This window comes from Helicoverpa armigera, chromosome 23 (genome assembly GCF_030705265.1).
Source record: "Helicoverpa armigera isolate CAAS_96S chromosome 23, ASM3070526v1, whole genome shotgun sequence".
In the NCBI taxonomy this organism is placed as follows: Eukaryota; Metazoa; Arthropoda; class Insecta; order Lepidoptera; family Noctuidae; genus Helicoverpa; species Helicoverpa armigera.
In genome coordinates this window covers 10,221,223-10,241,135 of record NC_087142.1, presented here as the reverse complement: position 1 = coordinate 10,241,135, position 19,913 = coordinate 10,221,223, and the positions used below count along the sequence as shown (strand labels likewise).

At 41.0% G+C, this 19,913-nt stretch overlaps 3 protein-coding genes across 4 annotated transcripts; all 3 read left to right on the top strand.

Annotated features, from left to right (window-relative positions):
- The first annotated feature begins 2,090 nt into the window (after nt 1-2,090).
- LOC110378663 (uncharacterized) lies at nt 2,091-3,052 on the top strand. 2 transcript variants are annotated; one of them, XM_049837632.2, is made up of 3 exons: nt 2,091-2,363; nt 2,470-2,567; nt 2,764-3,052. In XM_049837632.2, exons 1-3 carry the CDS (start codon nt 2,342-2,344, stop codon nt 2,929-2,931), a joined length of 288 nt encoding a protein of 95 aa, XP_049693589.2. In that variant the 5' UTR covers nt 2,091-2,341; the 3' UTR covers nt 2,932-3,052. The 2 variants fall into 2 exon arrangements, with proteins under 2 accessions (XP_049693589.2, XP_021193699.2); XM_021338024.3 differs by having other exon boundaries at nt 2,109-2,385.
- A 1,425-nt stretch (nt 3,053-4,477) lies between these two features.
- On the top strand, nt 4,478-13,909 carry LOC110378653 (adenosine 3'-phospho 5'-phosphosulfate transporter 1). The gene is made up of 8 exons (XM_021338002.3): nt 4,478-4,688; nt 5,629-5,739; nt 6,619-6,722; nt 7,649-8,061; nt 8,135-8,285; nt 8,713-8,915; nt 9,078-9,203; nt 10,300-13,909. Exons 1-8 carry the CDS (start codon nt 4,666-4,668, stop codon nt 10,444-10,446), a joined length of 1,278 nt encoding a protein of 425 aa, XP_021193677.3. The 5' UTR covers nt 4,478-4,665; the 3' UTR covers nt 10,447-13,909.
- A 151-nt stretch (nt 13,910-14,060) lies between these two features.
- On the top strand, nt 14,061-18,992 carry LOC110378654 (uncharacterized). The gene is made up of 8 exons (XM_021338003.3): nt 14,061-14,467; nt 15,810-15,984; nt 16,179-16,289; nt 16,758-16,816; nt 17,017-17,251; nt 17,579-17,605; nt 17,948-18,193; nt 18,644-18,992. Exons 5-8 carry the CDS (start codon nt 17,198-17,200, stop codon nt 18,785-18,787), a joined length of 471 nt encoding a protein of 156 aa, XP_021193678.1. The 5' UTR covers nt 14,061-14,467; nt 15,810-15,984; nt 16,179-16,289; nt 16,758-16,816; nt 17,017-17,197; the 3' UTR covers nt 18,788-18,992.
- Nucleotides 18,993-19,913: the final 921 nt, after the last annotated feature.

The window sequence follows — 19,913 nt, the reverse complement described above, 5'->3', positions numbered from 1 at the left end:
TTCGCACATTTTTATTCTATTTACTTTGTTAGAAAAATGCATTTTTTTATTTTTACGTATTTTTCTTTTTTGTTTGTGTAAATCGACATATATTAACCAGTATATTAACGCATTTCATTTAATGTGATTATGAACGACACACCCGATATAGCCGTATCAATAATTTCAAAGTAGGTAAACCCGACTGCAACATTATTTTGGGGTATACTTTCACGGAAGGCACTTCGTTTAGCTATAGTTTAATCCATACCCGTTTAATTGCCTTTCAAGGAACTCAGAGACAGAAAAAGATATAATTATTTTTATATAAGGAATAAGATAAATAATACAAGAACAATAGAAAAACGTTTATTATACAAGGAAATGAATCTAATAAAGAAATGCAATTAGGAAAAACTGATAAAATGAAAAATATAAAATTAACGGGCGTTATTGACATTGATTTTAATATTCTGTCCTAGATCATGCTTCCGTTTAGTTAGATATGCGTTCTTTGTTTGATGGCCGCCCAGCTTGAACCCTACACTTAGACTTTAATATTCCCCTTTCTTTACGTCTACTAATGAATGTGCTTTGAACTTTAATTTTTCTAGGTACACGCCTAGTCATTATCGGATGTAAAATTAAGTTTTGTGCTTGTTCTGATGTATTTACTTTTTTATCGTAGGTATTTGTGAGTTTTGACAGTGCAATTTCAAATAAACTTGTGAAGCGTTTTATTTCAGTTTTAAACTCAGCAACTGCATTTTCATATTGTTTCGGAAATTCTACAGCAACCTCTTGTGGATAGCTACGTTATGGTCGGGTATATTTCATAATAACTGCTTGGGGATATCCAAACTGAGAACATACCCCAAGTCAACTCGCGCCAGTGACGTCATCAATGTTACGCAAAGGTACGCTTTAATATACATAATTATTTTCAAAGCGTTGTGTAAAGGTATAAATTCCATATACGCTGCTAACACTTTGTATATCCCCACAGCATGAGCTATTTTCAGTAAATGTTGATTAAATACGTGACATACTGCAAATATAGCAGGTTTATGGGAAAACAAATAATTTTCCCTAAGTAAGTGCTAGGGTAACAATTACCCTTATTGATGGTAAGTTTCCTATTAGAGCCTCGAGGCGACCGGCGGCAGAGGGAGCAGAGCGGTGACCTCTGACATTCACCTCTACTACTCTTGTATATGCGTACTAAATGCATAGAGGTAGATTACCATTTAGGAATTACATAGATTTCCTAGGAATAATTTTCCGCGCCTACGCGGTTTTGAATTGCACTCTAGAGGTAGGGCAGACAAGACTACGTGGAGTCGGTTTTGCAGCGATTCGTTTTCGTCATTAACTTCAATTTTTAATACAACGTTTTTTCATTGAAGGTTATAAATGGCAATATGCTAAATAAAATGAATCCATGAAAGTCTACCATCTTCATAGTACCTACGGCTAATTCTGCCAGATAGAAGGAACCCGACAGAAACCCGACAGAAACCATTGTTCTTATACATTTCCTGAAACGATTTTGGAATTTTATAAAATGCATAGGAAATGTATAGATACATTTCCCAGGATATGTTCGTATAAAATAATTATTGAAAGAATATTTTATACATTTCCTACATAGGTTCGGAATTGTATACATTTCCTAGGAGCTGTATACAATTCCTAGACTTCATACACTTCCGGTAACATATACAAAGGATATGCGCTGAACGTGTCTATGTAATTGTGTATGGCTTAAGTGCGTGCACAAAGACAATAAAACACACACTGTATTATATTCACAAACAAAAAATACTCCCAGCCCTATACACGAATATAAGGCTTCGATTGAAAACCATTTCATAAAAACGCGTAAAAAACCAGTGCATCTAAAGTTTTAATTTGATTATAAGAGTTGTTGTAGGCAGCCAGTTGCTTCCAAAACGTATCTTTAGGCTTTCAATAAATAGTTATGTTACGTCTCGTAGCACTGCCTACTGCGGTACGATGGAGTGCAATTTATTTCTCATATTCTGTTCTTTCAGCTATTCACCTAAATATTATTAGCTTTTTTATTCCAAGTAGCATCAAACCTTCATAATAAATGATGTCCAAAAAATACAATGTCAAACTTTTCCACACTTCTGTCAAATACCGAAAAAAATTACAGTACCAAATCCGTCACAGTCATAATACATATTGCTCCGCAACTCAATAAAAAGTACCAGTGAGTGGCGCAGGGCGGTGGTGATGAGCTTCACCTCGAACACGAGACACCTCTGATGACGAGCGCGGTGCTGTTGCAGGCCCTGGTGGCGCTGTGCACCGTGCTGGTGGTGCTCATCCACCAGCAATGGACCTGCGCCGGCCTCCCGGTCAGTACCCTCCGGCTTCTCGGTCAGTACCCTCGCCACCATGCCTCTGTATTGTGCTTGTGCTCTCCCTCCAGCCCACCATGTAACCAATGCTCGCATTCCCCAGGTCTTGCTGCTAAGCGAACGATCTCTGATGACCAGCAAGTGGCAGGACAACCTCCCCACCTACCAGCCAAAATATTCGCGGCAGGTGTCGCTCCTCAGGTCACTGTTTAATTTATTATAACAGCATTGAAGGGTTTATATTAACGTCTGTGTTGTTTCAGCATCTGTAGTTCCTGGAGCCAGCGAGGTCCTGCTATTGCTATGATTGTTTGCTTTTACCGATATCAATTATAGACTGTATTACCTCTGCTGCCATTACAACATACCTAATTGATGTTTGTATTTCGTTTATCAGGCAAAGTATGGGCCTGCGCAGACGAAGACGTGTCCGTGCGGGGGCGACTGGAGGCTGCCGTCGTCCGCGACGCCGTGGAAGCAGTGGGGGCGACAGCCGTCGTACAAGCGCGACCCCGACATCAGCGTCGACAACGAGTGCATCGGCCACTCCCCGCGCATCCACTGACCTTTGCCCGCTGCCGCCATACGTACACTGAACTTAAATCCATTCTACATACATATAATAGTCACTCAACTGTATCATGGTCTTGTGCAAAAATGTCAATAAAAATTGCTACATAGGTAAATATTGTTTTTCAATCACACCTAAATACCTAGGTCCTTTTCATTAACTCCTTATTCCGATTCCAAAGTGATGTGATGAAATAGGTAAGTACCACAGGTACCTAATAGGAGGAATTACACGCATAATGTCAGATTGAACTACAACTTTAGTGGAGCTGATTGGAAAATTGCATAGCAGGCGCGCGCCACACTCCCGAGTTGACCGGTCAAGTACATCTAGAGCATCGCTCCGATCGCTTGTTTATTTATATATTCATTGTTACTACAACAATCATAAATAAATAAATTCTTCTTAATAAATTAATAATTCTTTATAAATTAAGTAGCAGAAAGCTAACATCTTTAATGTTAGCTTTCTGCTACTTAATTTATAAAGAATTATATATAAGAAAAATTAAAGCTTATATTATCTATTGCTGGCCTTTTCTTTTCCTGTTGTCTAGGTATGTAACATGGAACAGTTGTCATGGATCGGATACCTTCTTCTATTGTGTCTTTATCGGATATAACATTCTGCCCCTTGAAGACATCCAGATGAACTTGCCAAGCTGATCCCTCCGAGTAGGTATGTAAAATAAAACTGCCAAGGATATTTAAAACAGAAATGTATTAAACTAAGAAAAATATAAAGCTTGAAAACATTAAGAACACTGTCGGGTAGGGGAGCCGTAGAGGCGCCTCCGCGCGGGTACCATGAGGTACTTGACATTCTTCTTGTAGTAGGGGCAGGCGGGCTCGTCGCAGCCCAGCACGTCGGCCTCGCGCACCACGGTGGGCGTGCGGTGCAGCAGCTCGTCTCCCAGTAGCAGCCGCCGCGCGCACGCCAGCAAGCATGGTCCGCACACAGCCACTGCACACAATGCTGCCAAAAACTCTAGCAAGAACATTACAGCCTCAGACCACATGTCTAGGGCGATAATATTTTTTGTGTTCCATAAGGTCTACAAATATATTTAGATAACATACAGCTCAATAAATTATTAGTTAATCTGAGATCGTTACTGAGTTACAAGCACAAAAACTATTTAAAAATAATTCATTACAAAAATGCAGAGGTTAGTAAACTTTTAACGTCATTATTTATTTATTCTTGTTTTTTAAATGTGCCAGTTTATGGTTTCTATAGTAAAAATGTGGTTCAAACGTCACACAGTCCATAAAAGCCATTATAAAAGCCTTAAAGACATGGATCTACAGATACTTCGTTCGTACAGCTGATAGAAAACATTGCTGCATGAATTTACTGCATTGAAGACTACAATATTTTAATGGCCAAAAATGAGATATTATTAATCACACTTTTATGTCGTTGTTGGTGCAAATTCAAATGTATAATAATAAGCATTCTGTAGCCTTATTTTAATAGTGGCAACATTTATATCCCCTGGTCTTATGATCTGTTGCGTCTCATGTCATTGTCAAAATAAATTTGACATTTTATAAGTATGGGTCGGGTGGGGATGTTGTGGGTTTACCGAAATAATGAAGTTAATTTTAATATTATAGTGAATTAACAATGAATTGTTAGTGTAAAGCATTTAACTACATATCAGTCAGTATTTTTGTATATGTTATTTAATATTTTTGTGATTGTTTTATTATAAAGAACGGTACAATGTCCTCGGGAGTAGCAGTGTGGTAAGTTTTTCAAACATAAAAACATTGGCAAAACCAAATTACAGTAAAAAATATTATTAGGCATAAATCGTTGTTATCAGAGTATACGGCTCAGGGAGAGAGCGCGTATGTTTATACCATGACTATCACAATGTTCTGTAGATATGCATGAATTGCTTTGTTAACATAAAAATTGTTTTTAACTAATTAATTAATTGCCACTTGCATCTACTATAGCAATCTTATAAGAATCTTTGTAATAAAACCACTCTCAATTTTTATTTTTCAAACAGGACAACATTTAAAAAAAACATATACATAATGTTAATGCGATGAGGTTCATATATCCTATTTGACTAATTTGAGAACAAAACACTGGTCAAGGGTCACCGTGTATTTTAAAGTCAAAACAAACATGTGTGTACTTCTCCAATCAGCAGCAAGAATTTATTCTAATCATCATCATCCTCCGAGCCTTTTCCCAATCATGTTGGGGTCGGCTTCCAGTCTAACCGGATTCAGCTGAGTACCAATGCTTTACAAGAAGCGACTGCCTATCTGACCTCCTCAACCCAGTTACCCGGGCAACCCGACACCCCTTGGTTAGACTGGTGTCAGACTTACTGGCTTCTGACTACCCGTAACGACTGCCAAGGATGTTCAATGACAGCCGGGACCTACAGTTTAACGTGCCATCTGAAACACAGCCAATGGTGTCTAAGATATACTTAGAAAGTACATAAAAACTTAGAAAAGTTGCATTGGTACTTGCCTGACCTGGGATCGAACCCGCGCCCTCGTACTTGAGGTTGGTCCTTTACCCACTAGGCCACCACGACTATCATTATTTAATGAATTACGAATTTATTCTAATCATCGTCTTAAAATGATATAAAGAAGAGTGAAGAAAACATCTCACATAATGTATGAATGAATAAAAAAATAAGGATGTCTGGTGCAGGTCCATGGGGCTGATATGCCTGGGGTGCATGTGGCTGATCTCCCACCTCTACCACCTGCTCATCGACGCGTACGAGCAGTCCGCCACACTCAGTGATATTGAGTATTCATGGTGAGATATTGGCTTGTCTATCCTAATGGTATATTTGTTTGTTTTTACCATAGAGTCTCTAAAAATGCTGAAACTATTAAAAAAATTATTTCAATGTTGTGCTACTGCACTATATTTATTTGTTGACTATTCTTATCTGGGTATGAGAAGCAGTTTCAATGGGCCAAGGGTGAGACAGTGGGAAACAGCGGTACTAATAAGAGAAAGAGAAAAGATTTTTTGTTTGTTTGTACCTTAAAGGCTCTGAAACTACTGAGTCAAATTAAAATATTCTTTCCCTGTTGGGAAGCTTTATCCCCAAGTAACATTAAAGTTCCATTCGGATACAGGAGAACCTGTAGTTTTCACACCACTTAGTTTTCAATAAAGTGAATATTAATTTTGATATGTTCACTTAAGTTAGTTGTTGGTTATATATTATTTACTTACTTGAGAATCTAAAGAAATAACTGATTATTGGTGTCACCATACTATACTGATAATAAAACGCTTGTTAAAGTAGCTGTCTGTATGCTGGTGATTAGCATAATGTATTTGCTGATTATTGTTTTCAGTGCCTGTTAAATACCTTTTAAATCTGATACTTTATAGTCCAAAACTATCTTAAATGAGCATGCAGTACAAACAGGCTCTCTTATAGCCGTTAACCCGCACAGACAGATCTCTGCTGCTGGGGTTTGACTTTACCTCTGCTTGTCAGAAAAAAAACACACATTTCCTGTGTGTGCTTTTCGGAGGTAGCCTCTTGAAAACTGACCCTCCTGAAATTGTTTCTTGAAAAGAACAAAAAGTGTTAATGTTTTTTGAATGATTTCGAATTTTTTCTCCAAAGTTATTAATGTTTTTTCAGCTGCTATAACTTGCAGGTGTGATTTGCAGGTTCTTCCGGCTGCTGCTGAACCTGGTGGGGTACTCGACGGTGCTGCTGCCCATGTTCATCCTGTACAAATATCTCGACAGAATCAACTACTTCGATAAGATAAGTGAGTAGTTTGGGCACGGCGAGCGCGTGGTGACGACTGTTAAACCGCGTTCATTAGTTACGCTCTATCTGCTTGTTTTGCGTTAATTAGCCAAAGCCGCGATATGCGAACGTTCTACATTTTTTAATCTGACGGTTATTTAGAAAATATTCTCTCGATCGAGTTAGTTTGTGAGCATTTTATTTACATCAACATGATCTACATATTAGCCGTAGGTGTTGTTAAAATTGATTTAGTAATGATTTGAAATTACAAATTAGCTATAGATGCACAGGAAGTGACTGTAATAAGAAACCGCCGCGTGCGCAAGCGCATGCCCCTCGTCGTATTCTATTACAATCGTAAAAATAGAAGAGATTCTACATCTAAAAATATTAAAAACCAAGACAAAACAGCGTTTAGGCTAAGTCGGTTTATTTTTGTAAATAGTTTTTTTTGCTTTTCAGTGATTATATACTAATATAGCTTAGTGAAAAGTTCTTATCACTTCAAATATAATAATCCCACACACAGATAGTTAATGCATAGGTACTCTTGTAAGGTTCCTTCAACTCTCTTGTCTCCATCATCAGGTCAGCTTTAAAACTTCACAATGTGTTTAGACATACATCTAAGTGTAAAGTTTTTATTCAATGCATGCCTACGACTTTCGATAATTGTCCTCGATTTCGACGATTTCTCAGGGTTTCCGTCACCAGGTCCTGTACTAATGACCATGAGATCACCTGAGAAGTATACCCTATGAAACAGAAAAACCCCGAAAAAATCTACACTCTAGGCTCCGGACAAGTTTTCTCAAATCCGCTTGCCCGCTCGTCGTCGAATTGTAACAAGGAGCAGTCGGTAGCGGTACCTAGTGCACGCAAGATGCTTATCCTTTGGTCATAGCTGTATGTAACATGTCGAGTGTACGGCACGTGCCGCAGGCAACACGGGCTTCACGTACCGCGTGCTGTTCGCGTGCTTCGGCGAGCCGGGCGAGCGCCTGCCCGACGCCGCCAAGCGCAAGGACGAGACGCCGGCGCGCGAGGGCGCCGAGCTGGCCTTCTGCTTCATCGGCCTCATGGCTTCCTACCTGGTGTGGGGGCTGCTGCAGGAGAAGATCATGACGCAGAGCTACGTGATGTCGGACGGCAGCACGCAGCGCTTCAGCGACTCCGCCTTCCTGGTGTTCGTGAACCGGCTGGCGGCGCTGCTGCTGGCGGGCGGGCGGCTGCTGTGCACGCGGGCGGCGCTGGCGCCGGCGCCGCTCTACAAGTTCTCGTACTGCGCGCTCACCAACGTGCTGAGCGCCTGGTGCCAGTACGAGGCGCTCAAGTACGTCAGCTTCCCCACGCAGGTACGCCTCGCTGTGCTGTGTGTGTGCGCGTGTGTGTGTGTGTGTGTGTGACTGACGCGTGTCCCGGCGGCAGGTGCTGTCCAAGTCGTGCAAGGTGATCCCGGTGATGCTGATGGGCAAGCTGGTGTCGCGCAACAAGTACGACGCCTACGAGTACGTCACCGCCGTGCTCATCTCCGTCGGCATGGTGCTCTTCATGTTCGGCAGCCACGACGACAACATGGGTGAGCACACTAAATACTTACCTTCGCCTCATAATGAGAGAAATGCTAAATAAATTATTAAAAACTGATAAAAATTTTTTTTTATTAGTTCAAAGCTCTAATGTCAAGAACTTGTTAGATATGAAATATTATTTCAGTGCCTGATTAACTAAATAGGTAGTGGAGTGAGAAATGTTATCGGTGTTTGAAGTTCACCTATAATCATCCAGAGATGTATTAAGTATGGGTGAATTGTATGAGAGGTAAAAGATATGCAGGGTGAATACTTATAGCACGGTGAGTGAAATGTTATGCCCGATCTCCACTTAGCCCGCGGCGCGCGCACGGCCCGCGGGTTAAGTATCAGGCGGGCTTTACACAGAGTGAATAATGTGATAGTAGATGGATACAGCATGATTACGTGATGGGCACGCTTGTGATTGCGCAGTGTCGAGCGCGATGACGCTGTCGGGCGCGGCGCTGCTGGCGCTGTACATGGTGGCGGACAGCTTCACGTCGTCGTGGCAGGGCGCCGTGTTCGCGCGCTACGGCTGCGGCGCGCTGCACATGCTGTGCGCCGTCAACGCCTTCTCCTGCGCCCTCACCGCCGCCGCGCACGCGCACCACGCGCCGCCGCTCAGCCTGCTGCACGTACGTACGCCACTCACACTTCAGAACATTTCAGACGACTACTCTAAAATTCTGCAGTTACATAAAGCCAGTTGCAAAGGGTTCGCCTGCACAATGGTAAGCTTCTAACGTCCTACTTTGTTAGTTTGATAGTCATGTAATGTAATGTCGTGTATGTTGCAGCACCCGGTGTTCGCGGCGGACGTGATCGTGCTGTCGGTGAGCTCGGCGGTGGGGCAGCTGCTCATCTACCACACCATCTCGCGCTTCGGCGCCGTCGTCTTCACCATCATCATGACGCTGCGCCAGGTCAGTCACATCATCATCTCTTATCGTCCCACTGCTGGGCAAAGGCCTTCTCTCACATGGAGAAGGATTGAGCGTTAATCACCACGCTTGCTCAATGCAGGTTGGTAATTTCAGTTTTTATAGTCCAGGTTTCCTCGAGATGTTTTCCTTCACTTTTTTATCAGCTATTGGTGTCCAAAATATACTTAGAAAGTACTTATTGTGTTGCTACTTGCCTGACCTGGAATCGAACCGATATACTCATACGTGACAGTTTTACCCACTTGGCCATCACTTCTACTATATATATTTTTTTCAATAAATGACTACGGAGTATATTTCGATAGTCGGGGCGGAGTCAACGCCTGTTCTTAATTTAAAACTGTTAAGACCACATTCATATTGAATGATTTTAAATAAAAATTTAATTATTATTTTATATGTGTTGTGTTTCGGAAGGCATGGTACTCTGTAGGTTTCGGCTGTAATTTTTTTAACATTTATGACAGTCGTTACGAGTACTCAGAAGCCTGAAAGTTTAACCTTTTCACCGCCACGCCATATCGGTATTCCTATGCCCTGTACGCCAAGCCCGAAAATCTTAATTAAATATCTACTAAAAAATACATAAAAGTAATGATTTAATAGGTTTATTTTGTATTTTTCTGCGACCTGTTTTTTGTCGAGTATAGCCGTCGTTGGCGCACAGGGCACGCTTGCTCATGTCGGCTATAGCCGACATTGGCGTTCAAAAGGTTAACATCCAGTTAAACTCCAAGGAGGTATAGACTGGCTGACTCCAACTTATGTAGTTGGGCAAAAGGGTAGGTAGAGAATGAGCGTCTGGGAAAAAATTGAATGATCGTTTGGGATCCAACTCCTTCTCCCCTCCGTGTGTGAGGCCCAGCAGTGGAATGATATAAAGGCTGTAACTAAAGTTTAGGGAGGCGGCTGTTATAGTTACCGGCACGGATATTGAGCTCTCGGCGGAAGAGTGGGGATCGCTTTGCGTACTGTACACATAAGGCAATAAACCAATAAACCGCTTCTGCGCTGGTGAAGGTCATGGGTCGATATCCGTGCCGATAACTGTACGTGTGTGTGATGGTGTGTGTAGGCGGTGTCGATCCTGTTGTCGTGCGCGGTGTACGGGCACGCGGTGTCGGCGGGCGGCGCGCTGGGCGTGCTGCTGGTGCTGGGCGCCGTGCTGCTGCGACTGTATGCGCGGGCGCGGCGCCGCGGACGCAGGGCCCTGCCCGCATGAACACACACACCTCACTCCTTCACTTCTACCTAACTCAAACTACAGTTCAATTTCCTAAACCACTTGTAATATTCTACTACCGAAATATATCCACAGGGTGAAATGACATATTTAATTCGAAATGTTTGTCAGCAGTACCTACGCCCGCTCTTATTGAGTAATACACGTGACACTCTCGACACATTTCTATGGACGGTATTATCTCAGTGATAAGATACAGTTTGACAAAACTTCACAAACAATATAAACACAAAAGCAAAAAGGAGACGATGTGATCAGACACATGATACGATCTCACGACCCCAGTGCTCGAAAGCTGTATTCTAATAATATTTATCATGTATTCGTTTCCTAACCTTATATCCGTAGCACTAATGAAAAGTGCTTTAAGTCCAATTCTGTCGAAGGATACACAAGTCAACAGGTGGGTTTTTAACTATGGACTGCTTTCCATTAAAAGGACCATGGGCAAAAATGTATGAAGCCTGGGCTCACCCACCAACAGAGATGAGACCACTTTGAATATACTTGTAAAGCACTAAATATAAAGATTTTAACTAATTTTTGCGAAGAATCCATGGGGTTATTTTGCTATAAATATTTTTCTCCAACCATAAATAAACTAATATTCTGCAAAAAGTAGTGCTGTTACGGCATTGTAGGTTTTGTTATTGAACACCTTTAACTAGTTTTAATTCCAGGTTTAATGTATACATAAAAAATAAAAATAAATAACTGTTAGCAGCTGCAGTTAAAATTATTTTTGTAAACATTTCAATCAATAATAATGTCGTCTAAATATCCTGCCGGTGGATTAAATTGTGTGTGCCTGCCTAACCCTAGATATCATATTATTGAAATGATATGAGCACAACTTTCTACTGTGCGTCTACCTGTTAGACACGAGCAGTAATACTGAGCGATGGCATCTCGACCCATTTCGTTTCTGCTAACCAGAATGTATACGTAATATGTACGTGCACGAACATGTCTTGACTGTATCCTTCTTCTTAATAGCCACACATTTTGGTGATGGATATTGCAATTATCAATCAAAAAGTTCCAATTGTCGTTACCCATCAGAATTTGTTCTTGGCAAACTCTGAAAAGCAAAAAAAAACTATTCTTAGGTGCATCGGCCTAGAAGTCAGTGTCTAATGGATGTTCCTGAGTTTATACGCCACCGACTTCTAAGCCCATGCCGATGCACCTAAGAATAGTTTTTTTTTGCTTTTCAGTGTTTTTGGGAGTCGGTTTTATTTGTTTATAAAAAGTTTTTTTTTTATTTTTGGCTTTTCAGTGACAAGCATAGTTGTCACTATCCGCATTTGTGGAAAGTTCCCATCAATACGAATAATATAAGCCCAAACACGAGGTAGTTTAATATGTAAGTTGTCGAGTTCCCTCGATCTTCTCCGGTCTCCATCATCAGGTCAGCTCCAAACCTTCACTGTAGCATAGTGTTATCAGACGTACAATTCACTGTCAAGTTTTTAACCTATGCACGCCTACAATTTTCGAAAGTTGCCCTCGATTTCTCAGGGGTTCCATCATCAGATCCTGACCTGGTGATTATGAGGTGGTCCCATAATCCTAGCATAATCAAATCCTGCGAATTAGGTTTTATGTCAGGAACAACCAAGCGCACTAGACTCCTAACAATTGTCCTTTTCTACAAAACCTATTTAAGTGCATATCTTTTTTTTGCCATGGAATTGAAGGTAGTGCCCATAGTAACAATTTTAGTACAAACAAAAACCTTCACAACGGCATATGCTACAACTCTGTTGGACAATGAGCCCAACTTGACTCATGGTCCTTTCGTTGTCTGTCAGTCATAAAATGAACGCTCGAATTTATGTAATAAATATTTTCTATACCTACCAAAATTATGAACTGAAGAATTTATTTGCTGAAAAAATATTTTACTTTGCCATCTATTCATCGGAAGGTGCGGTGATTGAAGTAAATCTCTAAAGCCAAAATTCAATACAGCTAGATAATAATGCGATTATATTTCAATCTTTTAGTGGTAAAATTATATACCCAGTGTAACTCGGTTCATTAGTATGTTATTTATATATTATTTATAGTGTATACCGATAGAATCAGTAAATAAGTGGCCATTATGTATTTATTTCAAAAACACAAATCTAATGCCGACCCTAAGGTTGACCCAACCTAAACATTATATTTATTTATGTTTATCCCTAGAATAAATCAAGTGGATAATTTGTAAACCACGTGTGCAGCAAGTTTGTAATCACGGTGTTTTCCATTATACCATATTTCCACAAATTGTGCATTCCTTCAAGTTGTCCGTTAGATTAGTACTCGTTTATTTCATCTTCTGCGTGTTGCTTGCGATACAGTATTGTACCAAGCAAAAACCAACTGGTAATTGTGAAAAACCATTCCTATTGGTTTTATAATCGTCAGCTGACCGAGCGTTGTTATTGTTCTATAAGTTGTGTTCACAGTATGTTTTCTACACAGATTGGTCCTCAGCGCACATGAATAGTATAAATCTCCACTATCCGTAGTTCTCGTGTGTTGTCATTTAATTTGTTTTGTAGACGTGTGCGTTTTGCGGCAATCTTGCATATTTTGTGAAATTAAAATAATTGGTCCTTTATAGTGGTAGGTTGTGACTGCTCAATTTGGATAAAATATAGGTTTTGTGACCTGACAATTAAGTGCTTACTATACAAAAGAATTGTATTTGTCGATTGAGCCAAATCTTTAAATAAAAATTGATTTTGAAATTTGCCACCCTGTATACATTAAAGTAAGACTAGACGACCAGACGACCAGACTTAAGAAAGTAGAGAATTTTACATAAAGGATTTTATAGCATCTCTTGGCTATAGGATGTTAGTGACATCAAGCGTTGGAGAGCAAGGATGGAAGAATAGTTTTGTACGCAAGGCGTATAAGTAGTTGTGTAATATGTGGGAAAAGGACTAGAGGCTAATGTTACCGAGTCAGACTGTTGATGGGCCTTAAGGCAGTAGTGTAAGTGTGTATGTCACACGTTGTACAGACGGACTAATGTATAAATATGTGCAGCCTTTTGGTTGTTACGATGTAATCGACGCGTGAGATGATCGTTCCACGATCAAGTTATAGTGTAATGAGGTATTTATTTGTTCAAATAATTTTATTTGTACAATGGCGGTTAAGAAGTACCCATTCAATACCTACATATCCTCTAAGTACTGTTGTATATTGTATATTTACTTAATTATTGTCTTTTATCAAATGTAAGTATTACGACTTTACTAGATACTGTCTCTAGATAATTAATTCTTCTTGTTAAGATCTAATGTAACATAATACTAGTTTTTGGCCGCCATTGCTTATTTATTGAAATATTGTGGTTGTACTATATTATAGCGCACTCGAATGACCCCAACACGTGCTGTGTCATAGATAAGTTAAATAAAGTTGAAGATGGATCCAACTGTGAATGTTTTATTTATTTTTTGTTTTATTATACCTGACACCAAATATACTACATACAAGATGGTCTTTACTTTCGACCCGCCGTTACTATTGTAATATACTAGGTTCGTAGGAGGCTCGATACCTAGTATCGAAGAGTCAATGGTTATTCAATGCTCAAGTATGTATTTGTCTGGCGGATTGAATAAGAGTAAATCGTGTAGTTAGTTCAATAACGAATAAAGTTGGCCTGTAACAAGTGATGCCATGAAGCCTCATCGAGCTCATCTCGTGCTAACGTCGTCGTCGTGTAACGAATGCTAAATACAAACCTCTTTCATGTATGAATTTCCTTTCGTAACTAAAGAGTATAGTTGTAAGTGTCTGGCAGGCGAGAAAGCTGTTGTAAAACAGAAGGCGCGCGCGCGTCAGTGTCAGATGCTCGTCGGCGGGTCGCGTGTGTCCGCGGTGTGTGTCCCGAAGCGAGCATGTGGTGGCTGGCCAACCCCATCAGCATCAACAACTACTATGAGTTCAAGCAGTTCGAGTCCATCCTGTTCGAAAAATAACCTGCAAAGTAGGTATGACTTATACGTACGTGTGAACAACAACTCGGGGGTTAATGGCAATTAAGCTTCGGTAGCTTTTAGGTGTTACTATTGAATGACAAGCTATGATATAAATGTAGGGGAGATGTTCCCAAAACGGGTAAGCTAAGGGAAGATGTTAAATAAAATAACCAAGAACATTACATGCGACTTGTATTTGTACTCATAGGGTTGTTTATATAATAAACTTTGGAAAACATAAGATAGTCCTAGTAATCTTCTTCAAAATTCAGAAAAAAAAAAACAAAAAAATAAACCCCTTCGAAATACCCGCTTTGCCCTCGGGGGGGTCCTAAAACGGGTAGCGCCTTTGGGCAAAACAGGTAATTAATGAATATATGTGATAAATGCATTAGAAAACGCATCTTAGCCTCCTGTTATCCAGGAAATCTTTATCGTTAATTAGTCTCCTTAATTATGTTAAACAGTTTTCTTATTTTGATCAGTCTAGATCACTTTTTTACTTTATTAAATGTTACATTTGAAATTATAATCCTACTAGCAGATAATTTTGTTAAAAATCAGAGAAAACATATTTTAATTTCTTTTTCACGCTGTTCCTGTACTTCTTCAGCTCTCTGTGGCTTCTTTTGTCTTCGATTAGCTTTCTGTGGGATCAATCGAGGAAGTGGCCCCTTATTTCAAATCGGGTAGTCACCCGTTATGCCCCTACCCGTTTTGCCCAAAAGCACGTTTTAAATTTCAACTACCTTAACCTTAAAATAGTAAACAAGGAGACCACTAAGTATTCACAATTAATAAGCATATAACATGCATAATGATAATACAAAATTGCGAAAATCGTATCTTGCACCATATTTGAGTAGTCAGCACTAGCATAATCCGATTTTTTTTAATAAACTCTGCAAAAAACTTTTTTTACATCTTATCTCGAAAACGCTCGTTCTAGGCGCGCGTGCCAACTGACCGTGATCGGCGGGGTGGTAGTGCACCGCTCTATACTCACAGGTTCACACTAAGACCTATAATATACGAATGGCAAAGCCTACCCGTTTTAGGAAGGGTACCCGTTTTAGGAACATCTCCCCTACTCCGCTCCTAAGACGACCCACTGACCGGAAGGCGAGTTGATCTATGAAGGTACCTAGGTAATAGATTCAAAGTGCCGTGTTGTGGGTGTGTGCATGGTGCATGGCATTCAGAGTTGAACTGATAAAGTTGATGACTTCATATGCAATTTGCGCAAAAATAAATCAGTCAAAAAGTCAGTCAGTCATACGTCTGAAGTTCATTTCGATGCCGGCAATTCCCTACTTAGCGAGTAGTGAGGTAATGTAGTGCACGCGGCAGGGTGGGTGTGAGGCATGCTGATGCAGCTGGTGGCGACGGTGGCGCTGGCGCTGGGGCTGGCGCCGTGCGTGCTGCAGCGCGCCTGCCCCGCGCGGCGCCCGCGCCCGCCCTCCACCGTCTGCATGCACCGCATCCCCTCCGCGCGGAACGATCGCGCTCACAAGTCTGGAACAAGGTTACATTACACATTTCTTCAAACTTTGCTGGCACCTACTCCTGACGTAGGGTAGCCGCGCCCACGTAGTTTACTATAGTATCAACCGGGAAAGACTTGACGGACCCGCAAATCAAAGTTGAATCAGTAGAATGATCCTAATTTCTGGAAATGAGAAAACTGTTCCGTAATAAAATAATTTGATCCGATTTCAGAGTATCAAGAAGTAGCATGAAAAAGAAGAGGATAGCAGTATAAAGTTACTCGAAACTCCAACGCGTTTTTGGTTTAAAAGAAATCTTCTAAATTTTAAAGAAATTATTGCAGTGAGTAAAATGTGTTTCTTTAAATTTTATTTGACTGTTTTCTCGTTACGAGTAGCATTGTTCTTATATTTTGAGAAATAATCACAAGTAGAGGCTACTATGAAATTGGAACTGCGTGTGACACAATACTGTCGCGGCGACGGACAATACGGAGATGTGCCGACTGCCGGGGGCGTGATGATACGAAATGTTCCAGCATAAGTAAGTGAGGCACTCACAACAACATCCCTCGAATGTTTGTTGTACAATGTGCGGCGGCAGATATTTGTCAATGAAAGATATGCGTTAAACAATGGCGTGGAATATTTGGCGAGTGATGTGCCGTGTTGTGATACCGCGTCCGTCCGCTGTTTACTAAACACACGCCGTATTGTTTCATTATTTTCATAATTATTGGTCCCCCTACTAACTGTGGAACCCTTTGCGACTGTAATTCGACAATTTATATATTCCCGTCTTTCCTTTCAGCTTTCACGAAAATAAGAAAATTTGGTTGGCCGTCTGTGTCAAGGTAGATGATAAACACTGTAAGTATACGCCTTTCAATAGATACTACCTGAGTATAAGTACCTACTTGCATACCATCTATTCTTTTTCAGCAAATAGGCATAGCTTGATCTTATCTGAAACTGGATTTAGAGACTTCGTGTTTTATCCGGCATGGCGGCTACACGATTAATTAAGAACGACATAAGCAGTTGTAAGAGTTCTCACTTCTTTCTCACAGAAATTGTCGAGTACACAATCGCAAGTGTCGTTGTCGCGTGGTAGCGGTGGCGAGTGATGCGGCGGCGCATATATCGGTCGCCGGAGAGCTACACGCGCGAGTACTCCTGCAAGCGCTGCGCGGGCTGCCACTGGCTGATGTGCTGCTTCACGTGCCGCTGCGCTTGCCACCGGACCGTCACATGACTTGCTCTCGTGCGCTGGCGCTGCTCGCGCTCGTCGCTCTCACGCAACAGGTGAGCCTCGAACCCAGTGACTGTGATCTCAAGTGCTTGCCATATCCGAGTGGTGACAACCTTGCTAAACTGGAACACAAAAAATCTATGAATATCGTTTTTGGAGAGATTGGAAGACCCTATGTTGTGACAGCTAGGAAGTGGAGGCTAACGTCCACGAATTGACCTTTTGATTACGATCGACAGTGTGCTCTTTATTGCGTAGCTCCTTTTTACAAGATCAGCAGAAAATACTGACGATTAGAGGATAAGAAGTACCTACTTACTTAAGAAGTATACCTACTTACTTACTTTCAGTTAAAATTAATGGGAATATGTTTTTTTCAGGCAACAACAGTATGCAAGAATTGTATAGTGAGTATCGCAATCATTTAGGTAAAAGAACTTGTGCAATTCGCAGACATAGTTTTGGTTGCCCTGAAGATAGTGATTCCAATTAATCGAAGAAATACCTAGTCCAAAATAGAGCTAAGTTCTTAGGCAATGGAGTCCTGTAATAGTTTTATCCCAAGAACCATTCTTTGTAGCCTACTAGTATTTGAACTGTAAGAATACCAGTGCTTGGTAAAGTGGAGTGATACTCTAGCTCCCAAATTTTCCTGAATTGTCCTTCGCCTGATCTGTAATCGGGATCTGCTAGTATTTAACAACCACACAAGGTATTGTCTGGAGCACTAATAACAATTTGCTGGTCAGATGCTGGGTAAGGAGGAGAAGGCGATGTTCCGCGCGCACTCGGCGGCGTGCGCGGAGCAGTCGCGCGTGGCGCCGCGGCAGCTGGACGCGCTGCTGGCGGGCCGCCTGCACGACTCGCCCGCGCTGCGCCGCCACGTCTACTGCGTGCTGCTCAAGTGCAAGCTGGTGGGCAAGGACGGCAAGCTGCACAAGGCCGCCGTGCTCGGCAAGATCGCCGCCAGGCCTGATGCTAAGAACGCTACCAAGGTGAGGGAAATACCATTACTGCGGTGTAACCAATATTCAATAACTTTATTGCATCCCATAATGTATACAAAGCCGATCAGTAAAATTAAATAGAAACAATTATAGACCCTCTCGGGCACAGCAAGTTAGTTTGCGGAGAGTCCACGAGGGGTGTACCTACCACGTGCGTCGTGCGATATTCTCATTAATAGGCTTAGTTATCCTTTCTCTTCGGTCATTTGGATTTCCTCATCTACCTTGCCTTTTTCTCCATTAGGTTATAATCTGGTATTCACTCAGTTGTAGTTGAATACCGATGTTTTTTCGAAGAGCGACTGCATTCTTGACCATCATAATACAGTTACCATTCCCAATTGGATTAAGTTGCCAGACTTTCTGATCATAAAAACAAACGCATCTGGAAGAAGCTAATACTATTTTGAGAGCAAATTAAATGTGAAACTGGTGCAGGTCCTGGAGAGCTGCGCAGACCAGGCGGGCGACTCGCCCGAGGACCTGGCGTGGAACCTGTTCCGCTGCGGCTACGACAAGAAGGCGCTGCTCTTCGACTACATGCCCACCAACGTGGCGGCCGACGTCGACAACACCTCCTAGTGCGCTCGCACACACACAGATGGCGCTGTTCGTCATTTTACTTAGTCATATATTTCATTCAGAGATAGCCCTATAAACATAGTTTTCATCCTAAGAAATTATTCTTGTATTTACCTTCGAACCATGTTTTCAAAACATTTTCGTTATATCTTTTATTATGCCGTTGCTATGTTTCCCATTACATATATATATTTACTAACCCAAAGTAGGTGTTTCATTTATGTAGTTTCAATGTCTAAGACTATATAGTTATGAATTATTGTATCAGTAATTTACGGTGGGCATGGCATAATTGCACATTATTCGTCATAATGATATATCCATGAGAAGAAAACCCTTAAAAACGCTAGCTGTCGACTGACAACTTGCTTATCCTTATACGGTTTGTCAACAAAAACATTGCGGAAATTCTTCACATTCCTGATCAATGTAGTAGTTTACTTACTGCGAAGTCAAACCTCGAATTATTTCGATATCCTCGACATTTCTCGGAAGGTTAACAGGATGATTACGAATTCTTCAAACACTAATAACTTACAGACTAAAAACAGGGTATAAAATTGTTTCAAATATGTAGATAAATCCCTTGAAACGAATTACTTAGTGATTTCAATAAAATGGTGAAGGGCTTACGAAGACACGGCCTTGAAAATCTGAAGAAAAGAATCGAGATAATTTTAATAAAGTACCTAATGTTTCAAGAATTAGGATAGTCACATTTTTTCAAGTGCCTTTACTACTTGGTCTGAATATTGGCTACCAACGAGAATGCTTTTTGGCTAAAGATAATGACTTTCTACCAGAACATTTAACGTAAGTAATAATTATGTACACAAATTCGCGTGGAATACCTGGACGGTGATGTTGACTGCGCTCGCGCAGGTGAAGTCATCGATGTCGATAATGTGCGCTTGCCGCGTAAGGGCGCCTTGATACGGGCCTTACCTACTTTTTGTAATAATGGGTGTTTTAGTAACATATCGAATCATGTATTACTGGGGCCCGATTCTCCTAATTTTACTTAAGCGCCCTTCGATTGACGTTCGACTCGATTCGACTGATATCCAATCCCGACTCGATTACGATTGAAGCGTATGTGGCATTCCGCTATTTTTTCTTTGAAATA